This window comes from Pistacia vera, unplaced genomic scaffold (genome assembly GCF_008641045.1).
Source record: "Pistacia vera cultivar Batoury unplaced genomic scaffold, PisVer_v2 Contig160, whole genome shotgun sequence".
NCBI lineage: Eukaryota > Viridiplantae > Streptophyta > Magnoliopsida > Sapindales > Anacardiaceae > Pistacia > Pistacia vera.
In genome coordinates, this window is record NW_022195685.1 from 1,546,407 (window position 1) to 1,561,214 (window position 14,808).

The 14,808-nt window shown below is 36.1% G+C and overlaps 2 protein-coding genes across 4 annotated transcripts; one reads left to right on the forward strand and one right to left on the reverse strand.

Annotated features, from left to right (window-relative positions):
• Positions 1 to 887: 887 nt before the first annotated feature.
• Positions 888 to 2,155, reverse strand: LOC116125142 (ubiquinol oxidase 2, mitochondrial-like). The gene is made up of 4 exons (XM_031410858.1): positions 1,862 to 2,155; positions 1,651 to 1,779; positions 1,062 to 1,550; positions 888 to 979 (listed from the first exon to the last, which is right to left on the reverse strand). Exons 1-4 carry the CDS (start codon positions 2,153 to 2,155, stop codon positions 920 to 922), a joined length of 972 nt encoding a protein of 323 aa, XP_031266718.1. The 3' UTR covers positions 888 to 919.
• A 6,483-nt stretch (positions 2,156 to 8,638) lies between these two features.
• LOC116125186 (urea-proton symporter DUR3) lies at positions 8,639 to 12,071 on the forward strand. Of its 3 annotated transcripts, none has more exons than XM_031410923.1 (9): positions 8,639 to 8,986; positions 9,361 to 9,468; positions 9,550 to 9,645; positions 9,726 to 9,808; positions 9,889 to 10,109; positions 10,227 to 10,489; positions 10,609 to 10,847; positions 10,946 to 11,595; positions 11,673 to 12,071. In XM_031410923.1, the coding sequence occupies exons 1-9, from the start codon at positions 8,876 to 8,878 to the stop codon at positions 11,933 to 11,935; spliced, it is 2,034 nt and encodes a 677-aa protein (XP_031266783.1). In that variant the 5' UTR covers positions 8,639 to 8,875; the 3' UTR covers positions 11,936 to 12,071. The 3 variants fall into 3 exon arrangements, with proteins under 3 accessions (XP_031266783.1, XP_031266784.1, XP_031266785.1); XM_031410924.1 differs by having other exon boundaries at positions 10,021 to 10,109; XM_031410925.1 differs by having other exon boundaries at positions 11,683 to 11,803.
• Positions 12,072 to 14,808: the final 2,737 nt, after the last annotated feature.

The window sequence follows — 14,808 nt, forward strand, 5'->3', positions numbered from 1 at the left end:
ATCAGATCGAGCAATAGTCTTCGAAGCCCGAAACAAGCATTGAACACTAGGGGGCAAATGTTGTGTGTGATTTTTCTGCCAAGCTCGGGCCAACTCGAGGATATAGTTTGACCCAGAATGAGCTCGACAACTATGATTGATCAACCCAGCATAAGCTCGTCGAGCTATAGCTCGACCCAACATAATCTAGTCGTGACCAATTCAAGGAATCATTCAATCAATCCCTAGATTACTTCAAATCCCAGATATTACGGGAATGACTAGATCAACAGTAATCACTGCACAATCACAGCGCCCAGTCGTGAGGATATTGGAATTATGATTCGAAACAGTTGTAATCCCCTAAATTTCATTTTTTCCTTTGTACCAATTTTGTATATAAACCCTCTCAGACAATGAGGAGGGGGTTATGAATTTTAGATAAAAAAACCGTATTGTAAGCTCTCACAACAAATACAAAAACACAGTGGACGTAGGCTATTAACCTGGCCGAAACACTTTAAAAATCTCTTTGTTCTTAGTTCATTTCATTCATATTCATCGTCGATTTTCACTAATCACGCACACATCGGTTTCGATCCCGATAAGGTCAATCGGATCACGCTGGTTGGTGCAGAATTTTGTATCAACAAATGCCATTAATTTCTTATAAAAAATTCCTTTAACTAATACAAGACAAATGTTAAGAAATATGCTCAAAACGGTAAGAATAAATGTTAATTTTTGACTTTGACTATAAATCACTGAATTAAATGGAATGAATAATTGGTAGAAATATGTATATTAATTCGAAAATAAATATTTTAATTTAAAAAAGATTACAACCTTTTATACAAATTATAATTAATTAAAACACAAAACTTCATTCATAACATAAGAAGTTTTACATGATAAATAGTCCTTGAGCATTTGGATCAATTTAATGATATCCAATCGGAGCTGGTGCGTCCTTGAGCTCATGTCCTTGACATTGAATATCCTGCAATGCAAGTAACAAAATCAATCAAGAAATTTAAAAAAAGAAAAATCACCATTAGGAAAATGAAGGGTTCTTGCTTTACCGATGCATAGTGGTTAAGGTCGCGGTGATGAGCCTCATCGGCTCTGATGACCACAACAACATCTCGGAGAGTTGAATCCGGAGGCAAACGCCAATAATCAATGGCGATTGCAGGAGCGGGGACATTTTCAAAGCTACCATTGTCCAAATCCTTGAGGAATTCACTGTAAGATATAACTGCTTCTTCTTCCAAGTAGCCCACTATGCGGTGAGCGAGCTTTGGAGAAGCTAAATACGCCAGAAAATATGCATTGAAAAACACTCCCTGGACTGCAAAAACAAGGGCACGTTCATACCACGCAGGCTTCGCTAAGTCTATGAATGTCATCAAATGCATTCGCTCGTTTTCGGCTTCTTCGAGTAGAGCTTTTATCCATCCTCCGCTGTGTTCGAATCGCCTCAGCGATTTGCAATGCAAAAGCATCCCTCCAACCATTCCAGGAACTGCCGCCACTGTCTCTAGTAACATTGCGTGACACATGTGGCGCCTCTGCAGGCATTTCCAAGTTGTAATTTTTCACCATGAAAAATTAACAGTATTGAATCTTTAGTGTTATTATATCGACATTAATTAAGGATCGTATTAGTACCTGAAAGAATAAATGAGTCGGGTATTTGAGAGCCTGGACAGTCCAATAAGCAAATTTATCCCTGAAGTTTTCTGGTTTATGGTGCCTTGTTTCATCAATGGAGACGTCTGCCGTGTAGGTCTCCCAGGGCTGTCAAATTTGAAGCATGTTAAAAATTAGCCAAATAATTTGTTTTAGCAATGAATTAAACTACAATTACAAACACACTAACCCTGAAGCAGTTCCATTTCCAGGCTGAACCGTCTTCTTTAGTCAGCTTAGCGGGTGCCATGCCCCAATAGCTAGGAATGATCTTATCATTCTGCTTATCAGAGTTGATAGAGTTATTCTTCTCGTCCTTTGGCGAGCCACTGGGGGAAACTGAAGTACTCAAATTCCGAATCGCGAATGCAGGCCTCAGTCTGGCAAAGGTTTGGGTGGTTTCAAAAATGTTTACTGAGAAGCCGCGAGTACCAAGTTGAGATATAATCGACCTGGATAATTTTGCTGCAGCATGATGACTCATTTTCAAAGCTTTTGAGATATAAAAATGGAAAATCTGAAACTTGAAGGCAAGATTTTTTTTTTTTTTTCTTTTTCTGTAGTTTGAAGGTAGAAGATTGGTATATATCTATATAGTATGAGTGTTGATTTGAAACGACAACGATTTATATTGAACAGATTGGAAAAAAAGGAAGAAGGTTCATAAGTGAACGGTTGAAAGTTCACAGGTGAACAGTCGTAAGTCCTTGTTGGACACGCCTTGTTGGACACGCTCCAATAATCGTGTACTAGTTAACCTGAAATTCAACAAAAATATTTATAGAAAAAATAGAGAATAACATTATTAATTGGACCCTTAAATTATTTATTATTACTTTGATTAATTCAATAATAGAGAAGGAGTTTTCTATTTGATTTGTCTTTGCTGGTGGAATTGACGTTACAAGCAGTTAAGGAGAAGCACGTAGTCACTGAGATCGTAACTTTAAGGTCAAGGTCAATCCTGGTTGCTATAGAAATAGATTGCTATTGCCCCGGTACTTCCTGGTTGCTTCATGTTAATACAAAAATCTGCATCAATCAGAAAATTTTGATTGACAGTGTCGAAACTAGAATAGATGTGTGTGTGATTATAGATAACCAGCAGTTAATGAATAATAAATACAATAAAGTAAATGGTAGAGAGATTTTTAAAGTGATTCAGCAAATTAAAACTTGAGCCTACGTCCATTGTTATCTTATTGTTTTTGAGAGCTTACAAAGGACAGTATAATTCCTAGGAAAATTTACTTAGAACAATTGCCCAACCCCCTTGAAAACAAGTTATGATGGGTTTATATAGCACTCATTTACATGATAGAGTTAAGATAAGATTCAAATACGTAGGATTAGGAAGTTGCATGATCTTCGGCTACCTTAGTTGGAATCTAAGTCAATCTGAATATCTTCCTTCCAAATTGAGCCAATCTAAATATTTTCTCTCCTAATAGGGAATTATCCTATCCGGATTGACTACACAATAATAGCCCCCCAGTTTTTGGAGTGCATAATCGCGCTTCAAAAACTCATGTCTTTGATCTGGATGGCTATCACACTATAGGCTGCAGTCTCGAACTGAAGAGCTTGAATTATGCCTAGCACGATCTAAGAGATCTTGAACATGTGATCTCAAGCAAACGACCGAACTTATGAGCTCAATCAAAGAGCATAAAGAGCTCGATCTGAGAACATAAAGAGCTCGATCAAAGAGTATAAAGAGCTCGATCTAAGAGTGCGAAGAGTTCAATTAGAAAGCGCAGAGAGCTTGATCTAAGAGCATAGCTCGATTAGAAAGTATGGACAGCTTGATCTGAGAGCATAACTCGATCAGAAAACATAGAGAGCTTGATCTGACAGCATAGTTCGATTAGAAAGCATGAAGAGTTTGATCTGAGAGCGTTGCTCGATCACAAAGCTTGGAGAGCTTGATCTGAGAGCATCGCTCGATCAGAAAGCGTGGAGAGTTTGATTTGAGAGCATAGCTTGATCAGAAAGCGTGGAAAGTTTGATTTGAGAGCATAACTTGATCAGAAAGCGTGGAAAATTTGATCTGATAGCATAGCTCGATCAAAAAGTGTGGAAAGCTTGATTTGAGAGCATTGCTCGATTAGAAAGAGTGGAGAGCTTGATCTGAGAGCATTGCTCGATTAGAAAGAGCGGAGAGCTTGATTTGAGAGCATAACTCGATCAGTAAGTATGGAAAGCTTGATCTGAGAGCATGGCTCGATCAGAAAGCATGGAGAGCTTGATCTGAGAGCATTGCTCGATTAGAAAGCTTAGAGAGCTTGATTTGAGAGCATTGCTCAATCAGAAAGCATGGAGAGTTTGATTTGAGAGCATAGCTTGATCAGAAAGTATGGAGAGCTTGATCTGAGAGCATTGCTCAATCAGAAAGCTTGAAGAGCTTAAGAGCTAGAGAGCTAGCGAGCTCTTTCTAATCTAAGAGATTTAAGCACGTGATCTGGCCACGTGATTTGAAGCTGAAGATCAGAGTGATCTAAGCGCACAATCTAAGCGATCTGACCATGCAATCTGAGAACTTTGATTTGAAATAGGCTTTAGTATTTTAATGATAACTTGAGCTGTAGACCTCATAGTTGGATGATTCTTAGACCGTTAGAAAGCTAACTCGAAGGGCTACAATTCTTGTGTTTACCACTTAGCCAGATTCAGGCTTTATCCTGCTTAGATTTTCACATTTGAAGACATGATTCTAGATCAAGAAGTTGGGATTTGTTGAAGAAGTTGAGACTTGAGGGAAAAACATGGAGAGCTGCTGTGAATCAGGCCCTCCTTCTAGTGCCAAAATGTTGATACAGAAATCTGTACCAACCAGAGAATTTCGATTGACCCTGTCGGAACCAGAATGAATGTGCACGGGATTACAGATAACCAGCAGTTGATGCATAATAAATGCAATAAAGTAAATGGTAGAGAGATTTTTAAAATGGTTCGGCAAGTTAGAATTTGAGCCTACGTCCATTGTTATCTTATTGTTTTTTAGAGCTTACAAAGAATAGTATAATTCCTAGGAAAAATTGCTTAGAAAAATTGCCCAACCCCCTTGAAAATAAGTTATGATGGGTTTATATAGCACCCATTTACATGATAGAGGTGAGATAAGATTCAAATACGTAGGATTAGGAAGTTGCATGATCTTCGGCTACCTTAGTTGGAATCTAAGTCAATCTGAATATCTTCCTTCCAAATTGAGCCAATCTAAATATCTTCTCTCCTAATAAGGAATTATCCTCACCAGATTGACCACACAACACTCCATATTGCTACTGGCCAAATAGCATCTAGAGATGATAATAAAAAATCAATGGAGTTGGATACTTAGAAAAACTCGATTCTATCGGGCCCAGAAAAATTCAAGGTTGGGAGAGGAGATGAGGAAAATTATACCCCAAACCAAGGGAGGGAAAGGTAAATACCTGCAAAACCTACCCTATCTCTGTAAAGAAAAGAAAAATTAGAGTTTTATTCATATCGTTCTACTTCTACCCTTTGAAAAGATTTAGAAATTTTATATTAGATTTAGTAAGTTGTATTATATGATTGTGTTATCTATAAATATGATAGAGATCATGTCCATTGTGAATTTTCTCTTGCTAGACCCAAAAAGAAGTGTGGAGAAAATAACTTTGTAGTGATAGGTAAATTGTGAGGATAATATAGTCATTCTATGTCTAACAATTGTGCTTTTACAAGCAAATTTTTTTAGTGTACATGGATGGCAAGGGTGGTTAGTGCTAATTTTTAAAACTAACAGTGAACGTTGGTTTAGGGTCATAAAAGATAACACCGGTAATCTATCTTTTAATTTGGTAATTATCATGTTTGACTATCAAGTAATCAAAGATTCTGGTAGTCAACTAATACCAATAGTGGTTACTATAGGTAATACAAGGGGTAGTTTGATTACTGTCTGAAAGTGTGTTATTTTTATTACCGGGGTAATAAACTATTCATACCAATTTTACCCTTAATTAATAAACATTTTGGATACAAATGCCCTCATATGTCTACTAAATAACAATTAGCCCAAATGTGTGAAATGACTTCTTTAACCTCATTTATTGATTTTTGGGAATAGAAATACCCTCACTATTTACATAGATAATACCCAAAATACTCCCAACCACCCAAGACAACTATCGGCCGTCAGCCACCACCATCGGTCACTGTTAACAGTAGTCGAAATGGCGAAAATGGCCAGATGGCGGTGGATCTGACCGACAGTACACCGATCTAGCTGTTTTCGGCTAGATCGGAAGCCGAAAATGGCCAGATGGCGGTGGATTTGGCAGAAAACGAGCAGATCAATGGCTATAAACGGCCACAAATCTGGCTGTTAATGGCCAGAATGGATCTGGCTTTCCGACCATTTGGCTAGATCTGGTCGATCGTGGGCCGTTTTTGATAATCCTATTTTTCCCTACGATTTTGCATTGAATTTCAATAGGATTTAGGATACTTCTCATATAATTTGGGCCATAATTTCTACTTAATTCTATTAATTTTTCTTTGCAAGCCTAAACGATGATTCTGAGCATAAATGATGGTTTTGAGTGTAAATTGCATAACTTGAGCTTGAAAACTTGGAATGACCTAAAGTTAGAAGCTATGAAAAGCTGAGAAGCAGAGCTACAACTTTTATGTTTTGGGTTTTTCCTAATTCTGAATGAAAGAGGGTGAAAACTTGGCTTGAAGTCGTGAACAGTATGTTGGGAACTGAAGAAAAACGTCTTTGGACATGCTTCAGTATTTTGGCCATAACTTGATCTGTAGACCTCTGATTGGGCTGATTCTTGAACTCATAGAAAGATAATTTAAAGGGATACAATTCAATGTTTTCCACTTTTCCAAATTCAGATTCTAGCATGCTCAAATTTGGCATGAAAGATCTCACCGCGGCAAGAAAAAATATTTGCTACAACGAAATTGCGTCAGATGTGAAAAATAAAACGACGCGTTTTGGCTTGCTAGGGCTTCGTCCTTAAGTGAGAGAGGTATAAATTAGAGCAAAAGAGGAAGAGAAAAGGGGGCTTGGTTCGTGATTTGGGAGGCAGCTCATGGAAGGAGAAGATTATTGAAGATTTGGGCTTCAAATTAGAGAAGATTTCTCCATCTTTTGCTTGTTTTTCAATGATGAACCTTGATTCAGTTTGTTTTTGTAATTTTATTTTGTTTTTGGGTGTGAACCGAGTTGTTTAGCTAGGGTTTGATATAACCTTGATACAATAATTCAAATTTATATGAATTGATTTACCTTGAGTTTTAATTTCATGATTGAGTGTTTATCTCTTTGCTTAATGACTTTTGGATGCTTGATCATCGTTCAAATGTATGTTGTTCACAATGAAACTGAGAAGTGATTTGTGATTTGTGTCTCTTGGGATAAATACCATAGATTGAGCAAAAAATAGAGATAGATAAACGCGATTTATGAAATCTAGATAGAGTTCCTCAAAACTTAAGAGACCTTAAACTATTAAACTTCAATTTTTGGGTTCGGAAGGTTAATAGGAATAGGTGGGGTGGTATAACCTGAGAAGGAGTACCAAACAACTTAGGGAATTCGATTTTCAATCAAGGAATTAGAACTTGGGTAATAGATTCTATGATTTGGGTTACCGTATCTAGGTGAAATCAATACACTAACATTTTTTTAGCATTGTTTAATTAGTTAACTTGTTGGGTTTTGCTTTAATTTCATTATCATTCATTTATATTTTGTTAATTTGTATTTAGTTGTTAATTTTTCATCAATCCAATTTATTGTTGCTTCAATTAGGATTTAAACTAGAGAAATCGGTACTTAGTAACACTATCCTCATGAGAACGATATTTTACTGATCATTTTATTACTTTTTGCGACTAGTGCACTTGCTACATATGCATGTTTGTGAAAGCACGCACTAGTTTCGACGACTGTCGGCGACATCCAACGGTGGTGGTTGGTAGCTAGCAGTTATCTTGGGCGGTTAGGTGTATTTTATTAAATTTTAAACTTTTGTTGTTGGGGTGTTTTAGCTAAATTCTCAAAATGTGAGGGGGTTAAATAGAATGTTCTAAATAATAATAATATAATAGTATTAATATTAATATGGAAGGACAATTCAGTAAAACTCTTTCGATAATATTTTATTTTCCCTAACTAAATATATTAATTATTTATATTGATTTATCTAACTATACATATTAGTATAACATTTCTTCATTAATCTTGAAAGTAATCTTATTTTTTCAGTAATAGAAAATTCCCTGAAACAAGCTTTACATAGAGTTATATGGATTTAGGCAAACCACAAGGGAGTTAACCATAAAAAAAGATAAAAAAAATCAACAAGACGTGGCCCCACGCCCTTGACTTTGAATCACTCCTCATAACCATAATTTGGGTTCACACCTTAAGAAAACAGCAAGTGCATTATATTTCTATGTTAAGTCTTTTGGCCCCGCACACATCATCAAATTATTTGGCCATGCCCAGCTTCTTTCAAAATTAATTTTGGTGGGAAACCTTCCATACTCGAACTCATCTTATGATCACTAGAGCCAAATTAGGAATTAATTTTCAAACCCAAACACTATTTGACCTAAAAAATAATAGCTTTTTCCATCGACTGTTATCACTTTCACTCTGCATTTTCTTCTCCTTACACAAGCTTTTACACATTTCTTTCTAAATGTCCCAATAGAAAGAAAAAAATGAAGAAAAATGGAAATTCCTTTTCGAGCAGAATAATTGACTTGGGAAGCATCAAGTCAAAATAATACGCCAAGTCACCAACCCAGCTTCAATAATCAGACACTCCAAGCACCAATGGCAGCCTCACTTCTTGTTCACCTGTCAAATCAAACCACTCAAATTACATCGAACTCCTTCAAGCTAGACAAAATACTATGTTAAAATAATGGGTAATGATGCGTCACCAAGAGATTCCTCGGCCAAGGAGATTCTTTGGCAGGCAAAGAGTTGGTCATAACTCTTAATTTGGTATCTTTACAACAAGAAAATTTAGCCTCTGTATATCCGTATTAGTCGTTTGGATTTTGTTACAGAAAGAGATGGTGGTTAACTGAGTGAAGACTGAAGAGAGCTCAGAAGAAACTGAAGGAATTGGAAGATGGGTTCTCAGTGCCCACCTCTTACTTTCTCGGGAAAATATTACCATGTTTCCGAAGATCTAACAGGATGTGTGAGACAGAGCAGTTTCTTCCAAGGAAAAACTGTGTTGAATCAGGGCGTTGGCTACTCTGTTATTCTTGGTTTTGGCGCTTTCTTTGCGGTCTTCATCTCCTTCTGGTATGTCTTTTCATTTGCCTCCCTTTCCTGATTTGTTTTTCTTTCTTCAATATTGTTTTACTCACTGTTTAAACATCCTATCATGTTACTATTCAGTATTCACTTCAAAATTTAAAAAAAAAAAACTGGGGTTTGTTAAGTAAATGGAACGTAATGTGAAATTAAAAACAATATTTTAGCCAAAGGGGAGACTGACTTCCAAGAAATTTGATGTTTCACATTACAAACCAAGCATGTTTAAGTGCAAGTCTAAAATTCTTTTAATAGCAATACATTGGAAGGTTTGGACCATCATTGTAGGATTGGCATCTTCAGTCTTCATTCTAGCACAAATTCATGTTGGTTGTTAACTGTTCAAACTCTGGAATTAACAGGTTTGGCTAGAGAAGCGATATGTGGGGTCTCGCCACACATCTGAATGGTTCAACACTGCAGGCAGGAATGTTAAAACTGGGCTAATTGCTAGTGTGATTGTATCCCAGGTAACGTTTTCCATCTTGCAACTGCTTATGTAAATTTAGATGGATTTTAAATTCATCTTAATGTTGAATTCATTTGTACAGTGGACATGGGCTGCTACAATTTTGCAAAGTTCCAATGTTGCTTGGGAGTATGGAGTAAGTGGACCTTTCTGGTATGCAAGTGGAGCCACCATCCAGGCATGTTTTGAATCTTTTACTCAAAAATACTTTACTTTGAAGATTTGGGTACTTAAATTTTGCTGTATGCAAATCAACAGGTACTTCTGTTTGGTATAATGGCCATAGAGATTAAAAGAAAGGCTCCCTATGCTCATACTGTTTGTGAAATTGTCAAAGCCCGGTATGTTATAATCTGCCACTAAAAGTTCATATTTTTATAAACATATAGATGTAGTATTACAATCTTCCTCTTTAATCCAGTTGGGGGACTCCTGCACATCTTGTTTTTCTTGGTTTCTGCTTCTTGACAAATATCATAGTGACCGCCATGCTGCTCCTTGGCGGTTCTGCTGTTGTAAATGCTCTTACTGGAGTAAACATTTACGCTGCCAGCTTTCTAATACCGCTGGGAGTCATTGTCTACGCTCTTGCAGGAGGACTCAAAGCCACCTTCTTGGCAAGCTATATTCACTCTGTAATAGGTATTCTCAAATTTCTTTCAATCTCTTCCTTTCTATATACATATTAGCCATACAACATTTCATCTATACAAATTCTTACAAGTTTGATAGTTAATTTTGTTGCAAGATTGGTTTCAGTTCATGTGGTATTAGTCATCTTTGTGTACCTAGTTTACACGGCGAGCAGTGAGCTCGGTAGTCCCAGTGTGGTATACAACCACCTACTGGAGGTTGCAAGCAAGTCAAGGATATGTCAAGAGCCATTTTCCCATGATGGGCAATCCTGTGGCCCTGTTAATGGAAATTACAAAGGCTCTTACTTAACAATGTTGAGTTCTGGAGGGCTTGTGTTTGGAATCATAAACATCGTCGGCAACTTCGGCACTGTTTTTTTTGATAATGTAAGCTTCAGTACCATTGATTTGGTGTCATAGTTGCAACTCCCTGCTCTTCCATTACTGAATATAAAAAAACACACCATCAATTATGTATATCTAAAACTCAAAATGGAAATGTTTAGGGATATTGGGTGAGTGCTATTGCTGCAAGGCCTTCATCAACACACAAGGGCTACTTGTTGGGTGGACTGGTGTGGTTTGCAGTGCCATTCTCTTTGGCAACAGCGCTTGGTCTGGGAGCTCTTGCACTTGATTTACCAATAACAGCAAGTGAGGCGGGCCATGGACTTGTTCCTCCTGCTACTGCTATTGCTTTGATGGGAAAAGGCGGATCAATTCTTCTTCTTACTATGCTTTTCATGTAAGTTAGAAGTTTATATTACCTAGATTGAAATTGGAACCAACTGCCAACTGTGAAATCTTTTTTTAAATTCAAATTTTTCTGATATTAATGAGCAGGGCAGTGACATCTGCTGGCTCCTCTGAGCTAATTGCAGTTTCCTCTTTATGCACATATGATATCTACCGCACTTACATAAATCCAGAAGCAAGTGGGAAAAAGATTCTCAAAGTTTCAAGAGGAGTTGTATTAGGCTTTGGTTGTTTCATGGGCTTGTTAGCAGTGATTCTGAACAAAGCTGGAGTTTCATTGGGTTGGATGTATCTTGCGATGGGAGTGCTTATCGGTTCAGCAGTCCTCCCAATAGCTTTCATGCTTCTATGGAGGAAGGCGAATGCAATCGGAGCCATTGCTGGAACGATTTCTGGTTGCGTTCTTGGCATTGTAACGTGGTTATCGGTCACAGCAGTTGAATATGGCAGAATAAACCTTGACACTACTGGCAGAAATGCCCCGATGCTTGCCGGAAACGTTGTTTCCATACTCACCGGAGGAGCTGTTCACACAGTGTGTAGTCTTTTATGGCCTCAAAATTATGACTGGGATACCACTAAGCAGATCACAGTGGTTGAAAAAGAGAAAAGTGAGCTACCAGAAGAAGAGTTCAATGAGGAAAAACTAATAAAAGCAAAATCATGGATAGTGAAATGGGGTGTTGGTTTCACTATTGTGATTGTCATATTGTGGCCTATTCTCTCTCTTCCAGCAGGTAAATGTCAATTTCATTAGCAATCTGCAATTAATCCCCTCTTTGAGTTGAAATTTTCTCACTATCTCGTAATGTAGGGAAATTCAGTTTGGGATATTTCAAATTCTGGGCGGTGGTAGCCATAGCATGGGGCACAATTGGATCAGCAGTGATTATAGCTTTGCCATTAATTGAAAGTTGGGAAACCATCCAAAGTGTTTGCCTCGGCTTGTTTACAAATGACAGACTTATGGAAAAAGTTGAAGAAATGAATCTCAAACTGCACACGATAATGCTAGCAGTTCCTGAAGCCGAGCAAAATTACTTGCTTCAGAAAGAGAAGGCAAAAAACAAAGATTGAACACAAAAACAAGCTTAATGAGCCTTTGCATTACAACATTAAACATTTCAACAGATAAATATTATCAAGCATTTGGGTACATATGGTTTCAACTGTATAAAATTTAGCTTCTTTGGCAATAAATTTGGAATGTCGTCTTCATAGGATAGATTAGTTAATTAAAACAAAAATATCTCTAAAATCCAGTAATGAATCAGTTCTCAATTAATCCTTAACTTTCTAGTCTTGAATGGTTGTGGAAGCTGTGCGGATTTCCTAGAAGTGATGACGAAGCAAAGTTTTCCAGTCTCGACATGGCGAAACATCCATATTGTTATAAAATCTTCTCCAGCTGTAAGCTTATTTTCTTGCTGAAACTCTGTCCATCCACTGGTAAGAACATAAAATTTGGAACACCAAAGTTTAAATATCATGGGGTAAGGCTTCCCGTTGATATTATATGTGGTTACTGGAATTCCTAGAGTAAGATTCTCATCTTCAGTCAACATCGAAACTAGACATTGTTGGACATGGGTTTTGTTCAATGACAATCGGCTTTGATCGGGTCTAAAATCGGTTATTGTGAGTAGCTTTTCAAAGGGCTTGGTGAAAATGGAATTTTGAACAAGTCGTCTCAAGCATGGGACTTGAGGAATTGTTGGGGGCTGATAACAGTCACCTGAGTTGGCGTTGGGTTTGATCAAATTATTCAAAGCAACTGCGGTTTGATTGTCGAGTTTTTGTTTCTTCATGCGAACAAGAGTAAGAGCAGCTTTCAACTCTTGATGAGAATCATTGTCCATGGTTTGTTTCCTCTGCAAAAACCAAGATTACATCAAAACTAAATCATATTAGTTGATGGTTTAATCATTACAACCAACAACATTTTGCCACCCTTTGGTTTAAATTTCGATCAACCTTTCAAATACCCTCATTAAAATAGAATAGAACCTTAAACAATAACAAATTCAAGGCCAATTTTTCTAAGTTTATATATTTCGAGCAGAAAAACATAAATATATATTTGATTACCACCAACAGTTTTTAGTGTTAGTCTAATAATTATATGATATATAAATATATATTTTACTCATTTGAGACAGTAACACTAACCTTGAAGGTTCAGAATAACACCAAGAGCAGAGAAGAGAGTTAAGAAATAAAAAAGACATTATTTATATCATCCAAATTAATTGGTTAAAGAAAAGGAAAAATAAAAAATTGTCTCAGGCAAGTTTGGTTGGAATCAAACCCTTGTTTACTGTTTTGTAATACCAATCTCATTAATCGGCTATTCAATTAGATTTTTAAACAAACACATCTTCCTCATAAACTAATTATAATAACAAAAATATCCACTTTATTTTTATAATTAAATTCGTCAACGAAAAGGAAATAAATGGGAAAATCATAAATGTGTTAATAATTAGGAAAATAAAAGTTATTCTATTGGAATCAAATAGGCTCTCTGTGTTTTCTAATATCAATCTCGTTAATTGAAGATAATATATATTTATTTATTTATTTTCCCTCTTAAACTCAAATTGTTAATTACATAATAGTAATATAACAAATAAATCGATCCTTGGAAGCTCAAGAAAATTCAAGTCCGAAGATTATCCTAATTCTCTTTAATAAGAATCATGGGTTATAAATTTTGTTAATTATCTATTACATCAATAACCAAAATAAGTTTGTAAAACTAATATAATTTTACCTTCTATTCAATGTTTAATGAAAATAATTATAAAAACCAATTATGAAAATAAAAAATTGAAAGAAATAATAAAGTTTCTTTTTTTTTTCTTTTTTTTTTTTTATGATTAGGAGTGTTCGATACCTCAACTAATCTCTGGGACCTAGGTCGGGTAAAAGCTGTAATGGTCATCTCTAATAGCAAAGTTGGCACTGTCATTAGAATTCCAATTTATAACTTGCATACTTTTTTATGTTTTTAATCGAGATTTATTTGTTTAACTATTGGTTTAAGAATATTTATGTTTTTTAAGGTTTTCCAGTGTATTTTAAATTTAATAATCTGATTTGACAATGCCATCAAAGTTACCAAAATAATAATTATCGTCTATTATTAAAAGAAATAAATATTTAGAATCATATCAAATATTTCAATAAGCACCACTTAAAGTAAATGAACTCAACTAATAATCTAATCTAACTTCTCAAATCTTTTAACTTTCTAGTTCCTGATGAAGTAGGCCGATCTAGCAATAACGAAGCAAAGATTTTTAGTCCTAACATGGCGAAACATCCATATTGTTACAAAATCTTCAACTTCAAGGTCATTTTCCCGCTGAAACTGTATCCATCCGTCGTCGCCAAGAACATAAAAATTTCTGGAAATCCGAAGTTGGAAAACCATGCGGTACTTCTTCCCATCCATATTATATGTAATTACTGGAATTCCTCCACGAATATCCTCATCGTCATTCAACAGAGGAAGCAAACATTCTTCCACGTCAGATTTGCATAGTAACAATCCACGTTGACTCAGGCTCAAGTCACTATTTGTCAGCTGCTTCTCAAAAGGGTCGCTGCAAATGCTATGTTCGATAATCCCTTTCAAGCCTTCCACCTTAGGAATTGCTGGAGGTTCATACTCGCCATCACCATCACCATGAACAAACAAATCCAATGCTGTTTCCCAGTCCATTATTGCTTTTCTGAAACCAAAACAATAAGCTAAAAATAATAATAATAATAATAACAATGAGAGTTTTCAAATGAATGAGAATATAAAATCCAATAAAAAAGTAGCTAACGGTTACCTATTATGTTCAGAAATTGCAGAAGCGAAAATGAAAACCGATAATTTCAGTTGTGAAATAATATGGACATTATATATAACATTAAAACACAATGAAATTGAAACGGGA